The sequence below is a fragment of the Macaca mulatta genome, chromosome 15, assembly GCF_049350105.2.
Source record: "Macaca mulatta isolate MMU2019108-1 chromosome 15, T2T-MMU8v2.0, whole genome shotgun sequence".
Classification (NCBI taxonomy): Eukaryota; Metazoa; Chordata; class Mammalia; order Primates; family Cercopithecidae; genus Macaca; species Macaca mulatta.
In genome coordinates, this window is record NC_133420.1 from 106,081,942 (window position 1) to 106,101,016 (window position 19,075).

The 19,075-nt window shown below is 40.1% G+C and overlaps 1 protein-coding gene across 2 annotated transcripts in view; it reads right to left on the reverse strand.

Annotated features, from left to right (window-relative positions):
- Positions 1-8,776: 8,776 nt before the first annotated feature.
- NMRK1 (nicotinamide riboside kinase 1) overlaps positions 8,777-19,075 on the reverse strand; it is a 28,540-nt gene continuing 18,241 nt past the window's right edge. Inside the window, exons 5-9 of one of the 2 annotated variants that reach the window (XM_015117794.3) lie at positions 17,452-17,599; positions 17,298-17,369; positions 16,568-16,674; positions 14,336-14,419; positions 8,777-9,144 (exon numbers count right to left, since the gene is read on the reverse strand). In XM_015117794.3, the coding sequence (XP_014973280.1) occupies positions 9,125-9,144; positions 14,336-14,419; positions 16,568-16,674; positions 17,298-17,369; positions 17,452-17,599 (431 nt within the window). In that variant the 3' untranslated portion in view covers positions 8,777-9,124. 2 annotated transcript variants of the gene reach the window in all.

Consider the following 19,075-nt stretch of genomic DNA (forward strand, 5'->3'; position numbering starts at 1 on the left):
TGTGATGGAGTCTTGCTCTGTCACCCAGGCTGAAGTACCGTGGCACCATCTCAGCTCACTGCAACCTCTGCCTCCTGGGTTCAAGAGATTCTCCTGCCTCAGCCTTCTGAGTACCTGGGATTACAGGTGCCCACGACCACACCCAGCTAATTTTCTTTTTTTGTATTTTTAGTAGAGATGGGGTTTCTCCTGTCGGCCAGGCTTGTCTTGAACTCCTCACCTCAAGTGATCTGCCTGCCTTGGCCTCCCAAAGTGCTGGGATTACAGGCGTAAGCCACCACGCCAGACCCCAAGTTTTAGAAAATTTTCCTACAGCATTCGACACAGTACCTAGTCCATGATAGGTGCTGAGTAAATATTAGTTATTATTGTAAATTTACAGGCCACTAGGTAGAAGGCCAAATTTCCATTCAATAAGATAAGCACATTATTAGACTTGAGTCTGAGAAGTGCACTACAGTGGCCGTAGCACTGTTGGAAATTATTTTTGTTAGATTATTCCATCATAGTAACTTTGAGGTTTTAAGAAAGTCCTTCAGTATAACCTTCAGACAAACAGATGGTAGATCATGTCTAAAAAGCAAGCCATATTTTAAAATTATCTTGAAATCCTGGACTCAAAAAAACCAAGCCTCTCTTTCTGCCTGAGAAACTGTACCCTCAAATTGAGGGTATCCAGCGTATCCTTAGGAAACCCGTTGACTGATGTAGAACAAGTATGGTAAGGTAAAATTTCAGGACTGTAGTCTGTGGCACTTGTGACTGGCAAAAACGTTTTTATTCTACGAGCAAATGGTATGTGCATTGAATTTGAGAAGTAAAAGGTGGCAAAAGTTTTTTTATTTTATTTATTTTTATTTTTTTAAAGGAAAGGACAGCCATACAGTTGCCCAAATCCATCTTCTATAATTCAGTTGGATAATTCACCAAATAGGTGTATTAATCTGGGTCCAATCAGGAGAGAAAAGCCAGTCAATAATAATGTGAACTGGAAGTTTAATATAAAGAATTATACAGCCCAGGTATGGTGGCTCATAGGCCGGTAATCCCAGCACTTTGGGAGGCCGAGGTGGGTGGATCACTTGAGGTCAGGAGTTTGAGGCCAGCCTGGCCAACATGGCAAAACCCCGTCTCTACTTAAAACACAAAAATTAGTCATGTGTGGTGGTGCACACCTGTAATCCCAGCTACTCAGGGGGCTGAGACATGAGAATCACTTGAGCCCGAGAGGTAGAGGTTGCAGTGAGCTGAGATTGTGCCAACACACTCCAGCCTGAGTGACAAGAGGGAGACTCTGTGTCAAAAAACCAAACAACAACAAAAAGAAGTATATAAAATCTTTCTATAAAATAAATGTAATTATTTTTAAAAATATAGTCTTTATATAAATTTAATAATAAACAGATAATAAATTATATATACATGTGTAAAATATATTTTAAGTAGATTTATTTAAATCTACTTAAATAGATAAAATATAAAACATTCATGCTTTAAAAAGGGCTGTAGAAAATATATAACAAAAATACAATATATAGATACACATAAACAATTTAATAAATAAATATAATTAAATATTATATAAAATATAAACAAAGGATTGGCTAGTAAGAAGTAAAGAGGGAACTCTAAGAAGAGATAAAAGAACAGCTGGCCGGGTGCAGTGGCGCATGCCTGTAATCCTAGCACTTTGGGAGGTTGAGGCGGGTGGATTACCCGAGGTCAGGAGTTCAAGACCAGCCTAGTCAACATGGTGAAACCTTGTCTCTACTAAACATACCAAAATTAGCCGGGTGTGGTGGCGCATGTCTGTAATCCCAGCTACTTGGGAGGAGGAGAATCGCTGAGGCAGGAGAATCGCTTGAACCTGGGAGGCGGAGATTGCAGTGAGTGAAGATTGTGCTACTGCACTCCAGCCCGGGTGACAGAGTGAAGACTCTGTCTCCAAAAAAAAAGTAACAGCCACCGAAAGAAGAGCCTTGGTAGGAAGGAGAGCCAGACCTTGTTAGAGAGGGCACTAAAGAAAGTAGCTCTGGTGCCATGTTGGCATAATTTGCTGGAAATCTATTCTCTGGAATTTTGGGGAAATCTGCCCTCTGGGGTGCCATGGACAGGCTGCTCACGGGGAGGTGTTTCTCTATAGGGGCTCCACTGCAGCGGCTGGCCCTGGGGTGCTGCTCTCTGCCCTGCACTGCAGGAACTGAAAACTGGGGAAGTCATGCTTGCTGCAGTCACCTGGCAAGCCAGCACACAGGAAACAAAAGTCAAAACCTTTCCCTCCTGCAGTGTCTCTCCAGTGCCTTCTACTGACAATGCTCAACATTATGCCGCTTGGCAAAAGAAAAATATTTAAAGGGCCCGGATTCATTTTCACAGATGAGGCAAAAGGGGAGAATTTGGAACTAAATGTCAGTAAAATCAATAACTGGTATAAGAGCGATTCTGCAATATTTTAGGGGCTGATAATACTGATAATTTCAGGCTTTTAGTATCCAAATAACAATTCAGTGTGGGCCCTTCAGGGCCTGGAAGCTGCTATTTGTCCACTATAGAGCCGGAATTCTGAAAGTGTGGTCCCTGGGTAATCAATATCAGCATCACCTAGAAACATGCTAGAAATGCAAATTTTAGGGCCCTATCCCGAACGTACTGAATCAGAAACTCTGGCATTGGGGACTAGCAATCTACGTTTTAACAAGCTCTCCAAGTGATTCTGACACATGCTAAGGTTGGGAAAACACTGCTATATGCAGGAAGTTCCAGGAATCTGCTTGTGCGAGCTTGACAGGAAGAGTCAATAGGACTTCTTTGTATGAGTTTTAGTTTCTCATTTTTTTTTCAGAGACAAGGTCACTGTCACCTAGGCTGGAGTGCAATGGTGCAATTGTACCTCACTGCAGCCTCAAATTCCTGGGCTCCAGTGATCCTCCTGCCTCAGCCTCCCATGTAGCTAGGACTACAGACACGAGGCAGCATGGGTGGCTAATTTTTAATTGTTTTGTAGGGATGGGGTCTCACTATATTGCCAGGCTAGTCTCAAACTCCTAGCCTCAAGTGATCCTCCCACCCCAGCCTCCCAAACCCTGGAATTACAGGTACGAGCCACCACAACCAGCCTAGTCTCTATTTCTTTATCTTTTTTTTTTTTTTTCATTTTTGAGACAGAGTCTTGCTCTGTCACCCAGGCTGGAGTGCAGTGGCGCAAGCACGGCTCACTGCAGCCTCAACCTCCTGGGCTCAAGCAATTCTCTCATCTCAGCTTCCTGCACACCCAGCCTAGTCTTTATTTCTGATCTTGAAGAAGACAACCGAACTTTTCCAGGAACATATTACTATGTCTCTACTTTTGCATTTCTGGGCTCGTGAGCAAGAATCAGATATGCTCACTGTGGTAAGAAGTTTTGCTTTTGATGTTCTCTTATCTGCATGTCATGCTACCCTGATTAGAGCCCAAAAGCTGCTATTGCAATTTTCATCTATTTCTGTGTGTGCACAGGAGAGTAATGCCTTTTCTGCCTTTTGCATATCTTTTCAGCTGTATCACCTTTTATGATCTGGCCTAAAAAGTCACATAGCTCACTTCTACCATAATCTTTTTTTTTTCTTTCTTTCTTTTTATTTTTTGAGACGGTATCTCACTCTGTTGCCCAGGTTGGAGTGCAGTGACAATCTCGGTTCACTGCAACCTCCGCCTCCCCAGTTCAAGCAATTCTCTTGTTTCAGCCTCCTGAGTAGCTGGGACTACAGGTGCACGTCATCAGGCCTGGCTAATTTTTGTATATTTAGTAGAGATGGAGTTTCACCATATTGGACAGGCTGTTCTTGAACTCCTGGCCTCAGGTGATCCACCTGCCTTGGCCTCCCAAAGTACTGGGATTACAGGCAAGAGCACTGCACTCAACCTGCTTTTTCTGAACTCCCCACCATTGATGGCATATTGAAAGGACAGCTAGAGTCACAAACCACAGGTCAACACGGCCAGATGGTGGCATGGAGCTCCAGGACCTCACCACTGTTCCTTACCCCATGGATAACCTCATGAGCTGGCTTGCATCCTTGACTAGGCTCCAAAGGTGCGGAACAGAAAGCTTCATTTTGCCCTGACACAACTCTTGCCTTTCCAGGCTCCTTGATTTGCTCCCTTAAAATAGGGAAGGAGAGATGATGTATTCTAGCAGGCTACTTTTCTGCCATTCTTTGTCTAAAATGAAAAATGTATGTGTGCATGCTTGTATGATGTCAGGATTGTGGACAGCTTTAGTTTCAATTTCAATATTGAGATATAGAGTGTTGGACTAATACCTCAACATTTTGTGACTGTCATATATCACAAGCATATACTTAAACTATTGGCTTGAATCTCATCCTTTAGTGTAATGGTCTGTGTGTCTTCCAAACCTTTGAAATCAAACTCATGTTTAATACTAAACACGATGAAGCCTTCCTACAGCAAACTCATCTTAAAGGAACTGGGGTTATTTATGCACAGAAAGTGAAGACTTCAGCAGATTTGCTCCTTGTCAAATATGTATTGTATCTTTCTAAATAGATAACAGTACCACCAGTAACTCCTGTAATAAAGAGTAACTGTAATATGATCAGTGCATGCAGAAATGAAGCACTGGTATTCTTATTTCAAATTCCTATTTATTTCTCACTGATACAAGTGAGCAAAAATATACTTATTTCTTCCCAAAATTACTGGAATGTTTTCCTTTTTAATGCTTTTTTTTTTTTTTTTTTTTTGCAAGATAAAGATATTTTCTCTGACCTTCATATGCTGAAATGGGGAGAAAACTGATGATTCTCAATCAGCAGGGCCATGCCTCTGTAGCAGGGAGGGGGAGAAGAGGGCATCTCAGAAATTCTTAGAAGTGAAGTTTAATAATCATATCGACACTCTATTTTTATCCTAATAAGACAAAACAAAACCCTCCTAATGTGTTAATAACACAAATTACAGCAACCCAAACTTGATACAATCATGGCCAGGGAAGGTATGCAGAAAAAGGCTGTGGTAGGCATCTTCAGTGGCTTTCCTATTTCCTCACTAAAAGATCCTTGATATTGTTCAGTGGCAACATCCCAAGGCAGAATCACAATTGGTCTGAAACTATCATGACATCTTCCCAGCCTCCCTTGCAGGGAGAAGTGACTATATGACCCAGTTCTGATGGGAAATAAGGATAGAGAGGTACACAGAAGCCAGATCAGAGAAAGCCTTGGAGGCCACATTAAAATATTTGAACTTTATCCTTATTCTACCCTATATCCATTCTAAATACTGTTGATATCCCCCATCTTAAAAAGAGAAAACCAAGACTTTAAATGGCTTGATTGAAGTCATAGCTACTGAGCGGATGAACTGTAATTTGAACCTGGGTTTTGTTTTTATTTGTATTTTTTGTAGTGTGTGGGAGCCAAAGAATTGTCCAGTCATCACCAAGTGAGTGCAAGCTAGTTAGAAATAAAGAAATAATGAGAGCTTACTGAGTCTGTAGAGAATGGCTAATGTAACAATATATTTTAAGGACTGAGATAGTTGGCTGGGCGTGGTGGCTCACACCTCTAATTCCAGCACTTTGGGAGGCCAAGGCTGGTGTATCACTAGGCCAGGAGATAGAGACCATCCTGAAACCCCGTCTCTACCAAAAATGCAAAGATTAACTGGGCACGGTAGCGCGCGCCTGTAGTTCCAGTTACTTGGGAGGCTGAGGCGGGAGAATTGCTTGAACCCAGTAGGCAGAGGTTGCAGTGAGCCGAGATCATGCCACCAAACTCCAGCCTGGCCACAGAGTGAGACTGTCTCAAAGTCAGCTTCATCCCTGGGATGCAAGGCTGGTTCAACACACACAAATAAATAAACGTAATCCATCACATAAACAGAACCAACGACAAAAACCACATGATTATCTCAATAGATGCAGAAAAGGCCTTCAACAAAATTCAACAGCCCTTCATGCTAAAAACACTCAATAAACTAGGTATTGATGGAACGTATCTCAACATAATAAGGGCTATTTATGACAGACCCACAGCCAATATCATACTGAATAGGCAAAAACTGGAAGCATTCCCTTTGAAAACCTGCACAAGACAAGGATGCCCTCTCTCACCACTCCTATTCAACATAGTGTTGGAAGTTCTGGCCAGGGCAATCAGGCAAGAGAAAGAAATAAAGGGTATTCAATTAGGAAATGAGGAAGTCAAATTGTTCCTGTTAGTAGATGACATGATTGTATGTTTAGAAAACCCCATCGTCTCAGCCCAAAATCTCCTTAAGCTGATAAGCAACTTCAGCAAAGTCTCAGGATACAAAATCAATGTGCAAAAGTCACTAGCATTCCTATACACCAATAACAGACAGAGAGCCAAGTCATATGTGAATTCCCATTCACAATTGCTACAAAGAGAAAAAAATACCTAGGAATGCAACTTACAGGGATGTGAAGGACCTCTTCAAGGAGAACTACAAACCACTGCTCAATGAAATAAAAGAAGACACAAATGGAAGAACATTCCATGCTCATTGATAGGAAGAATCATTATAGTAAAAATGGCCGTACTGCCCAAGATAATTTATAGATTCATTGCTATCCCCATCAAGCTACCAATGACTTTCTTCACAAAATTGGAAAAAACTACTTTAAAGTTCATGTGGAACCAAAACAGAGCCTGCATTGCCAAGACAATCCTAAGCAAAAAGAAAAAAGCTGGAGGCATCATGCTACCTGACTTCAAACTATTCTGCAGTTACAGTAACCAAAACAGCATGGTACTGGTACCAAAACAGAGATATAGACCAATGGAACAGAACAGAAGCCTCAGAAATAACACTACACATCTACAACCATCTGATCTTTGACAAACCTGACAAAAACAAGAAATGGGGAAAGGATTCCCTATTTAATAAATGGTGCTGGGAAAATTGGCTAGCCATGTGTAGAATGCTGAAACTGGATCCCTTCCTTACACCTTACACAAAAATTAATTCAAGATGGTTTAAAGACTTAAATGTTAGACCTGAAACCATAAAAACCACAGAAGAAAACCTAGGCAATACCATTCAGGACATAGGCATGGGCAAGGACTTCATGACTAAAACACCAAAAGCAATGGCAACAAAAGCCAAAATAGATAAATGGGATCTAACTAAACTAAAGAGCTTCTGCACGGCAAAAGAAACTACCATCAGAGTGAACAGGCAACCTACAGAATGGGAGAAAATTTTGCAATCTACCCATCTGACAAAGGGCTAATATCCAGATCTACAAAGAACTCAAACAAATTTATAAGAAAAAAACAACCCCGTCAAAAAGTGGGCAATGGATATGAACAGATACTTCTCAAAAGAAGACATCTATGCAGCCAAGACACGTGAAAAAATGCTCATCATCACTGGTCATCAGATAAATGCAAATCAAAACCACAATGAGATACCATCTCACACCAGTTAGAATGGCGATTGTTAAAAAGTCAGGAAACAGCAGATGCTGGAGAGGATGTGGAGAAATAGGAATGCTTTTACACTGTTGGTGGGAGGGTAAACTAGTTCAACCATTGTGAAAGACAGTGTGGCAATTCCTCAAGGATCTAGAACTAGAAATACCATTTGACCCAGTGATCCCATTACTGGGTATATACCCAAAGGATTATAAATCATGCTACTATAAAGACACATGCACACTTATGTTTATTGTGGCACTATTCACAATAGGAAGGACTTGGAACCAACCCAGATGTACATCAATGATACACTTGCTTAAGAAAATATGGCACATATACACAATGGAATACTATGCAGCCATAAAAAAGGATGAGTTCATGTCCTTTACAGGGACTTGGATGAAGCCGGAAACCATCATTCTCAGCAAACTATCACAAAGATAGAAAACCAAACACCACATGTTCTCATTCAGAGGTGGGAATTGAACCGTGAGATCACTTGGACACAGGGCTGGGAACATCACACACTGGGCTCTGTCGGGGGTTGGGGGCTGGGGGAAGGGTAGCATTAGGAGAAATACCTAATGTAAATGACGCGTTGATGGGGGCAGCAAACCAACATGGCACATGTATACCTATGTATCAAACCTGCACATGGTGTACATGTACCCTAGAACTTAAAGTATAAAAAAAAGAAAATTGAGATGGTTGTCTGTAATCTTTTTGTTATGAATAAGCAAAAGATTGTCCAGTACATAATTTAAATTCCAGCATTGAAAGCAGCCTCAAGAGATCACACAGTTCAGACCTCCTTCCTGTGCTTTCCAAAGATAGGTCCCCTGGATTCCACATGATTGAAGTAACTGCTTATTTCTGTGATTTTAGACCACTGGTTTGACAAAAACAAAATGAACCAGGAGTGGGGGGAAAAAACCCAGAAACCCTATTTGTAATAAAGTTTCAACAATGAGATACAATGGTATTAGATACATGCAAACACACACACACACACACATACACACACACACACCCCTACCAAAATACATAAATAATCCTAGATCTTGTAGCAAATTGTTGATTTATTCATTGTGACTGCAGCTCCTAGTAATGCTATTATTTGCAGGTGGTGAGTGTGGTATGGGATGGTATGGAGCAACATTTTCCAAATTGTGGTTGTGATCAATATATTTTTTGAAATTAAAGATGGAAAAACATCACAGTGCAGAATATATAAGGTCAATGTCCTACGATACTTGATGTATGTATGTATCACACACACATATACACACCTACAGACACACAAATACACATACAATGAACTCTACATATATTGGATTGTGATGTAATTTTTATTTCTTACTCTGAGCTCCAGTTAGAAAAGTTTGACAATCATCATTTTAGAGCTATGTTCAAAAAGTGGAGACTCTCTGACTCACTGTGAGCTCTGCTATATCTATGTGCTTCCTGGAGAGGGAGCAACTTGCTAAGCTAGAGTCCTGTCCATTGGCATGGATATTTACTGTTCCACATGTTGGGAAAACCATGTGCAATAAAAATCAAACATATGAAACAATGGCTGTCATTGTACCACAGTACACCTTGTATCTTGGTTAAGGTTCTTAAATTACTCCTTTGAGTTTCCTAATTCACTTCAGGAAGGATTTGCTGCATTCTGTCTTTATGCTGTCACTTGCAAACCTTGGGAATAAACATAAAAAGAAATTAATGGAGAATTCCAATTCTCATTTTATTAAATCTTTACATCAACAACAGTAAATCTAAGGATGTTTAAATTACGGGGATTCTGGAGCCAAAAATGCTGGTTTCCTGTAAAGAACTAAATTGAGTCCAAGTCCCATTCTTTTAATCCCTGCATTAAATTTGAAGCATGCCTGAAAATATCAGATAGATATCCAAAATCACTTGTAATTGGTATAGTAATCCTTGACTTCAGGGAATGAAATAGTTTGAAGACTAGAATAAACCCACAAAGGGTAGCTGTCTGCAGTATAATCCTTGTTTTGGAGTGTTACCCTTGATGTGGGGAAAGTATTATTACCTTTAATCCCTTTTCTTAAACGAAGGAAGCCCATGGAATACTTGATTTGGCATAGAAATTCAATGATAAACCTACCACATTCTTATTACACAGCTCATATTGGAGAGCACACATTTTTTAGTGTAGTATTTCATTTTTGAAATATGTGAAATGTAAAAATGATTATATCCTTTGACTACACAAGTGACACTTCTGGGAATTTACTCCAGGGATATAATTCAAAAAGAAGAAAACCAACATAGAATACATGTAGATATTTTGTTATAGCATGTGATTTACCCATGTGAAACACCTGTAACAACAGTAAATAGACAACAATTGGGAAATGGTTAAGTGATCTTATGTTAATTTGGACTACTGTCCTAGATAATTATACTATAATTTTATAATGAGATCATGCTTTAAATTTAATGAGAACAATGCAAACATCTGATAATTAAATTTTATTTTGCAACTTCTTATTCCTTTGATTTGAAACTAGACATGTGACATCTTTCTTCTCTACTGAAAGGTCAATGTCAAGTCTTATATTTCTCTTCCGTGTACAAAACAGAACTCAGCCTTGATTTTTGTTTTTAACTGGAAGAGCTACTTAGTTTCATTATATAATGAACTCTATAAAGCTGCATAAAAATTAAATACTAATTTAAAAACAGAGATAAGCATGGCTGATTAACTACACTGCCCTTGCAGTCTTGTAAAGGAGAGATTGATGTGAACAGTAAAAAGACTGGATGTGTACTCATTAAAATGTTAACACTAATGACTGGAGAGAACACAGGTAATTACTTGCTCCCTTTTGCTTTATAATAAACATTTAACAAGGCAGGGTGTGGTGGCTCATGCCTGTAATCCCAGCACTATGGGAGGCCAAGGCAGGCAGATTACCTGAGGTCAGGAGTTCAAGACCAGCCTAGCCAACATATGAAACCACGTCTTGACAAAAATACAAAAATTAGCAGGGCGTGGTGGTGCATACGTGTAATCCCAGCTACTCGGGAGGCTGAGGTAGGAGATTCGCCTGAACCCAGAAGGTGGAGACTGCAGTGAGCTAAGATCACGCCACTGCACTCCAGCCTGGGCGACAGAACAAGATTCAATATCAGCCGGGTGCGGTGGCTCACGCCTGTAATCCCAGCACTTTGGGAGGCTGAGGCGGGCAGATCATGAGGTCAGGAGATCAAGACCATCCTGGCTAACATGGTGAAACCCCGTCTCTACTAAAAAAAAATAAAAAATTAGCCAGGCGTGGTGGAGGGCCCCTGTGGTCCCAGCTACTCGGGAGGCTGAGGCAGGAGAATGAGATGAACCCGGGAGGCGGAGGTTGCAGTGAGCCGAGATAGCGCCACTGCACTCCAGCCTGGGTGACAGAGCGAGACTCTGTCTCAAAAAAAAAAAAAAAAAAAAAAAAAAAGATGGAAAAAAGACTCCATATCAAAAAAATAAAAATAAATAAATAAATAAATAAAATAAAAAACCTTTAAAAATAATATGCTTTTATAATGAGGTGAAAATAAATGTTTTTAAAGGGAGTTTGAATGTTCCTGGTGGCTAGACTACTTTGTTTTAGTAAGAATAAGGAAATGATTAAATTATGCCTCACACTTTGGATTTAAATAAGGATTAAATTAAATGTATAACTCCATTCCCTTACTCTGCTGAATAATTTATTGTTTCATTAACAATTAAACTCAGTCTTTCTTGTTTCCCCTTCATTATTATTACTTTATCATAATTATGATTTTATGTACTTAAGACTGAAAAATTAGCTAAACAAGTTTATGAGATGTGAGAAAAAAAAAAAAAACCCTGAAGATCAGTCACTGGAAACAGGAAAGGTCTCCCTAGCTGGCTCAGTGTGTGTCATACTCAGGGTTAAACCAGGCTACACTGAGGGTACCTTCAGGACAGCTTTGCCAGGTTACTGTGGATGGAAGCACCAGGAAAGGTAATAGGTTACTAGAAATAAAACAGTAACTTATTTATGTAACTGAGAAAAAACAGCACAAATGTTAGAGGTAAGAAAAGCTGATGGATTTCTGTTTTTATCCCTCTTGTAAGTTTTTTTTTTTTTTTAACTTTATCTAATATCTAGAAGCCTCAAATGGCATAGCTAAATACTTTCCTGCCTGCCTCTAGGATGTAGGGAAGGAAAGAGGAGGGGCATCACAACATTGCGAAATGCACTTTCTTGTGGGCTAGCAGCACCTGTCAAAACATGCCAGCTGTATTTGGGCCTTGGAACAGATGGTGAAGGCTCAATTTGGAATGGAACTGGTTGCAATTTACCTGAGCTACATGACCAAGGCTACTTTCATCTTTATCAGTAGGTAGATCATAAGGCCAAACTCCAGTGTATGACTTAGTCATAAAGGAAAGTTGGACCCAAGCACTGGCCATCGCTGAGAAGACAAAGAGCTACAGGTGTCCAACAGCTGAAACACTTCTGGAAGTGCCTCATTAGGGACAGAAAGGGGGGCCAGTAACTCTCAGAGAAGTGGCTCTGGCTCATGTGCTATCATTTATGAAGGCTGAGCCCTTCCCTTCACCCCACACCCTCTATATCCACTCACGTTGGTGCTCTGAGATTCATTATAGGAGGCCTGAATTTCATCAAAGTAACAGACGGCAGGAGTGGGCGGGCATATCTGGCAAAGATTCTAAATTCTACTTGCAAGAAGAAAATTTAAAATGGTCCTGAAATTCCTTCAAATGGGTTCATGCCTATATGATGGGCTGATCCTGAAATCAACAATATTTAGGATCAATGAGCTGCCTAGTTGGGTTCAGTCTCTTACTGAGGAAGGACAACATTTGGATTAGGGCAGTTGCCTCTCACCAAAAAAACATATAATGTTCTTTACTGCTGGAGTGAGTCATACTGTCTTCTCTGAGCCAGTTGATGATTGCATTTTGCCGGTGTTAGCCATGGAAATTCTTTTAATTCAAATAGTTCAAATATAACAATAGCTAGATCTACAGTTCTGTCCTTCCAGCATGTTTTTTCGACCTTCTTCTTCTGGTTTCTACCTCCTGCCCTGCTTTCTCTTTGGGAAATTTTTAAGTTTTTAATTTTCAGAGATAGGGCTGTCTGTCTCCCAGGCTGGAGTGCAATGGCACAATCATGGCTTACTGTAGCCTTGACCTCCTGGGCTCAAGCAATCCTCCCACCTCAATTTCCTGAGTAGCTGAGATTATAGGCGTGTGCTACTATGCCCCACTAGTTTTTTTTGTTGTTGTTGTTTTGTTTTTTTTTGAGACAGAGTCTCACTCTGTCACCAGGCTGGAGTGCAGTGGCGCAGTCTCAGCTTACTGCAACCTCTGCCCCCTGAGTTCAAGAGATTCCCCTGCTTCAGTCTCCTGAGTAGCTGGGACTACAGGTGCACACTACCACATCCGGCTAATTTTTTGTATTTTAGTAGAGATGGGGTTTCACCATGTTGGCCACGATGGTCTTGATCTCCGGACTTCATGATCCACCTGCCTCGGCCTCCCAAAGTGCTGGGATTACAGGTGTGAGCCACCATGCCTGGCAGCTAATTTTTAAAAAATTTTAATTTTTGTAGAAACAGAGTCTCTCTCACTATGTTGCTCAGGCTGGTCTTGGTCTCAAGACCAAGCCTTGCTGGCCTCAAGCAATCCTCCCAATTTAGCCTCCCAAAGTGCTGGGATTACAAACATAAGCCACTGCACCTGGCCAGAGAAATTTTTAAAATCAGAAGGTCTTAGGTGGGGTGTTCAATTACAAGATGGGTTACGTGATCCAGACCTCGCCAGAGTATGCCATCTCTCTGGCCATAACGATCGCTTTGGCAAGTCATGTGGTCCAGCAGGACCAATCATCTGGGCTACAACAGAACACTGCTTTTTAGAAAATGATTTAAGATAAAGAACTTCAAATTTATGCAGAAGAAGTGAGAATAAATATGAACCTCCTTGTACTCAATACCCAGCTCCAACATTTATCAACTCGTGGTCAAATCTTGAAAAAGGTATCTTTTCACACTGGGACTGATGGACCTAGAAGGATGTTGTTATCAACAGACATCAGGTCAGTGGAGAGCCTGACTTCAAAATAAACCCTAAGTAGAAAGTAGAATAGAAGCAGAGTCCTGAGGACCTTATTTGAGTTCCTTAACCCATTAATGTTGGAGGTTGCAAATTTTTTTGTGTGAAAAACCAGACCTTGGTGATGACCTTGAGCGTTAGGATATAAATAACTCCTACTAGCTTAGAGTTCCAACAGTGGATTAAACGGGTTAATCCAGCTGGGTCTGAAGCCACCATTACCCCTGTACTGTCTTTCTGCTGAAGCCATATTTAGGCAAATCTCTGGCACTTGCAGAAAGTGCTGTCCAATATGAAAACCTTAAATAAACACTTCATAATACTTTTTAAAATCTTTTGTTTATCTTTGAGGTATTTGGAAAGTAGAAATTTTATGGAAATCTTTAAGGGAATAAAAGAAACGGGGAGCTCTGGACATACTAAAACAAAATCATCAGCATTTTAATTATACTCTGCCCAAAGGATACTTCCAGTCCCATTTGGTACAACCATCTACTAAACATTTTAAAGTAAATCACATAAATAGCATTAAGAGATGTAACAAAGGGTACATGGTTTCACCCCTAAAAACAGACAGACAAACTAATTGAGTCTCGAAACCTTTCCCCCAGAATTTCTGATTCTGAATTATCCTCAAAGCAAAGAATGGATGAGCACAATCACTCCTACATTAGCATTCTGGTATTCCATCCTTTCATATGTAATGAACTATTTTCCTGGCTGTTTCTCCTCCACCTTCCACTTAGTTAGCACAATACTTACACTTTTGCTTTGCTAGTTCTTGTATTAGATCTTCATATACTTGCAAAAAGAGGTCCTCTTCAGATTTTGTTCCATCTAGGTACACTACGAAGGGGAAAAGAGAGCGGTTCAAATGCTAACAGGCTTATTAATATACAATGTTTACTTTGGCACCCAACGTCTCTTTTAATGCCAATAGGTTTAACCAAGGCACCCAGGACCATAACTTAAAAGAAAATTAATAGTGATTGAAGAAAGAAATAGATACTAGCCAGGTATAATAGGTCAAAAATGCTGGATTGTTACAGATAAATCCACACTGGCTTATGTGAAAATTATTTAATTAAAAGAGAAGAGAAAGAAAGAAGAAAAGAGGAATGAAACAGAAGAAAGTAAGTGGTGTTCTGCATATGGCACTTTTGATGCACTGAAGGTGTTCACCCAAAAGGGTCACTTAAGGAGTAATTCTTCAACATACTTAGACATGAGGATCACCTGGGAAGCTTCTTAAACCATGCAGCGGTCTGGGATCTGCAACATATGTACTAACTCAGAATTCACCAGGCTCAGAAAATATGTATGTATGTATGTATGTGTGTGTGTGTGTGTGTGTGTGTGTGTTTTCAGCTATCAGAGAAAAGATGTATTTTTAATAAAACTGGCATAAGCAGCTTTGGAGAAAAAGTAGATGTTGTCTAGGTTAAAGGAAGGAAAGGGCCTTCTGGTCAGAAAATAGCAGGGAGAGGCAAGAGCAATAATGCACCATTTGGAATGGCTAGAATAGGGGGAAGCTCTGGGAACAACATGAGATGAGATTCTAGAGCAAGACTGTACCTCAGTACCTCAGTCATTAGAGGCCTTGATGTCTGGCTGTTTGGATTGTATCTCAAAGATCTGGAGACGTCTCAAGGTATTCAAGCAGGGCAAGAGCCTGATTAGATTTGCATTTTAGGTAAAAGGGAGAGAAGGGAAGCAAGAGGATGTTCTTGCAACCAATGGTCCAAGGTGGACATGGTGCAGCCAGAATCTCAGCATCGGCCCTGGGGATACACTCTGTATGCATTCCACACGGCTCTGACATAGCTACCTATCCTGGAGGCCAACAGGCTTCTCACAACACGGACAAGTCCCCTTTATTGTGAAAAGCATACATCAGTTCTAACTCCTTTGTCTTATAGAACAGCCTTCTGCCATCTTCTCCGCATCGAGTGCCCTATTCCAGTGATCTGTTCTTAGCTCAAGCCCACAGATCCGGATGCTTACCTCCAAATTGCTACATATGTCTCCCAGGCACCTCAACCTTATTATATGCAAAACAGACATGCATTCCTCCCTTACAGGTCTGCAATGCCTTCACTTTTTTCTAACATCCGTCAGTTGCTGAGGCATCTGTCATCTTCCCGCCCCCTCCATAGCTGTTCTATCACCCATTTCTACTGAGTGCAGGCGTCTAACATCACACCCTATAAATCTATCCTCCTCCATTCTCCACACAGCCAGAGGGGTCTTAACTAAAAAGAATTTGTATCAATCATGTCCTTGTTTAAAACTTCTCTCTAGAGAGCTTCCCACTTCTCCGAGAATAATGATCAAAGTCCTTACCTAGACTATTGGCCTTATAGGGTCTGGACCCTGCCTGTATCACCAGCATCAATCTGCTTCCTTGGTTTTCTTTACCAGAAAGTTTTCTCCACACCAGCTTTCTTTCAGGGGCTTCTCATTCCTTCCTGTCCCCTGGTCCTTTCGTGTGCCATACCCACTTTCTGGGGTGATCTTCTATTCCCCAGTCCATCTCCTTTGTTCAGTTAAACTCATCGAAGTTTGGTTAAATGTGACTTCCTCAAGGAAGCCTTCCATGACTACTGGGATCTCGGCAGTCCTCTAGAGCTTGGTGTCACAGAACTTACAGCAGCTGGAAAGGACAGGCTGGTGTCTCTAGCACCTGTTTCCACGATAGAATGTCACCTGCATGACAGCAGGGGTTGGGTCTGCCTTATTCCCTTCACCATCTCCAGGGTAGCACCAGAAGGCATTCATTCGATACTGGTTGAATGAATAACCATCCAGAGGCTGATGAGAGAGCCACAGAGAGAAACAGAAACCAGGAGAACCAGCTATGGAAGAGGAGAAGCCCAGAGTGTTCTTGCTTAAGTGTCCCTTTATACTTTTCTATGAGTCCTTTCTTTTCTATACTTTGAGGCAAATGACAAGTAAAAGGGGGACTTTTTGAACAGAGGGAGAAAAGGCACTTACCAACTTCCCATGTGATGTCTTGCATTTCTTGTCTGTGCTTTAGATACATGGGCCACACATGGCCATCAAAGTATCCCGGAGAGTCTGGAGGCTCATAGACCCTTGTACTATCAAAACACGTAGGAAACTTTATGTTGACAGAAACACACAATTGATAAAGTAAAATATGAATGGTCAGGATAATGGAGAAATCACTCAGAGGCTGAATCTAAACAGTGTGCTACACGTTTTAACTCAGTGGCAGTTAGAAAGACAGTAGTAATGTGGATTTAGTTCTCTGATCCTAAAATTAATTTTGTAATCCACTGACTATCATTCTTAATTATCCTTTTTCCTTCTAGTGCTTTATAAGAGAATTAAGAGACAAATAGTGTAAATAATGATGGAGAGACCACTATGTTGGATTAAGCTTTGAACTAATTGGTGTTCTCTGTAGCTGTGGCAGAACAGGCTCACTCACATTAAAATCATAATCATCATGGGCTTGTTTTGTTTGAGGATTTAGGAGAAATGAGCCAAAAGCTTGATATAAGGCCCTTTTCTTAGAAAGTAATTTGCATTACTCTGTGTGGATGACCATTTATGGAAAAAGGTTTTGCTCCTTTTATAAAGAAGAGTTAAGCCTTCCTGTGTCTGAAAAATGACATTGCTCAATAATGTTGCTGTCCTCATTTTTCTTCTAAATTTTTTGTTTTGAATTACAACTCACAAAGATGATTTCACAACTTACCTCCTCCTCCTTTTACATTCTTCATATGGAATAGTCAGGAAATAGCTTCTATTCCATATAGTGTCAAGGGGCCTAAAATAACAGCATACTTAGTTCACAAGGGTTTTTCTTCCCCCCATTCACTCAGAGCCAATATTAGAGTGGAGATGCTTACTTATAATTAAAAAGAAGAAAACCTTCGATGATTAAAATGGGAATTTCCTCAGCACTTTCCCGGTCTGTTGATACCACAGAGCGTCTTGCACTTTCCATCCAGCAGGAAATGGTTGACATCATTTTTTCCATGTTAAGAGCTTCAAGCACTTCAAACAAACACACAAAAATATGCAATCAATATAGCAAAACATTTTGTGATGTGACTTTTTGTGATGCATATATCCAGGATTCTGTAAACATATAGACCAGCATTTTATTTCCCTTCAAAACTCCTAATAACAAATATTTTAGATGACACTTTGAAACTCTAATACTGATAAACCAGAGTGAAACGTTTTTATTATGGAAAATTTCAAACATACAAAAAAGTAAAGTACAGTGAACTCCTGCGTCCCTAATACCAGCTCTGACAATCAGAAACCCATGGCTAACCTTGCTTTACTTATAACTTTGATTCTCTCCTGACTACACAAAAATGTAAAATTTTTAGAAGATGAAATATCTACAGATAAGTTCGAAAGATACATGACTCATGGGGGGAAATATCTGTAATGTCCTTGGCAAAGAGTTAAGATATTTAATCAGCAAAGAGCTCTTCTAGATAAATAACTAAAAGTCAGACTATTTGTAAAGAACACAAATGTGTCACTGTCACACTCTAAAATGTACATGCTTCTCGAGCTAATCGTGATTTTAGAGAAGTAGCCTATAGCTTTTAAAATATGGTACTTAAACCAGTAGTATTAGCATCACCTGGGAACTTGTCAGAAAGGCAAATTCTCAGCTCCACTCCAGAACTACTTAATTGAGCCAACAGCACTTAAGAGTGTTTTTTAGCGGAAGGTTTTTCAATGATGGATTAATTTATTTAACAGACATAGGACTATTAAGGTTTTTTTTTTTTCTTTGTTCTGGTGTTAGTTTTGGTAAGTGATGTCTTTCTAGGAAATTGTCAATTTCACCTAACTTTTCCAACTTATTTGTATAATGAGTGTTCATAATATCCTTTTATCTCTTTAATGTCTGTAGGGTTTACAGTGATATTACCTTTTTTGCTTTTGGAATTTGTAATCTGTTTTATCAGACTTAGTTAATCTGGGGATTGCTCAGATTCTTGAAGTTTTATGTCTTAAACCAAATTTGAGAAGTTTTTTTTTTTTTTTTTTTTTTTTTGAGACGGAGTCTCGCTCTGTTGCCCAGGCTGGAGTGCAGTGGCCGGATCTCGCACCAGCCACCTCGCCCGGCTAGTTTTTTGTATTTTTTAGTAGAGATGGGGTTTCACCGTGTTAGGCAGGATGGTCTTGATCTCCTGACCTTGTGATCCACCCGTCTCGGCCTCCCAAAGTGCTGGGATTACAGGCTTGAGCCACCGCGCCCGGCCAGTTTTTTTTGTTTTTTAAACCATTACCTCTTCGAATACTTTTTTAGTCCCACACTTTCTCCTGAGACTTCAAAGATATGAATATTAGATCTTTCATTATTGTTCCACATTTTTATTCATTTATTTTCAGTCTATTCTCTCTCTGTTGAGAATAATTTGTATTGTTCTGTCTTTAAGTTCACTAATTATTTTCTCTGTCGTACTTACTCTGCTACTGAGCCAATCCAGTGAGTTTTCAAAT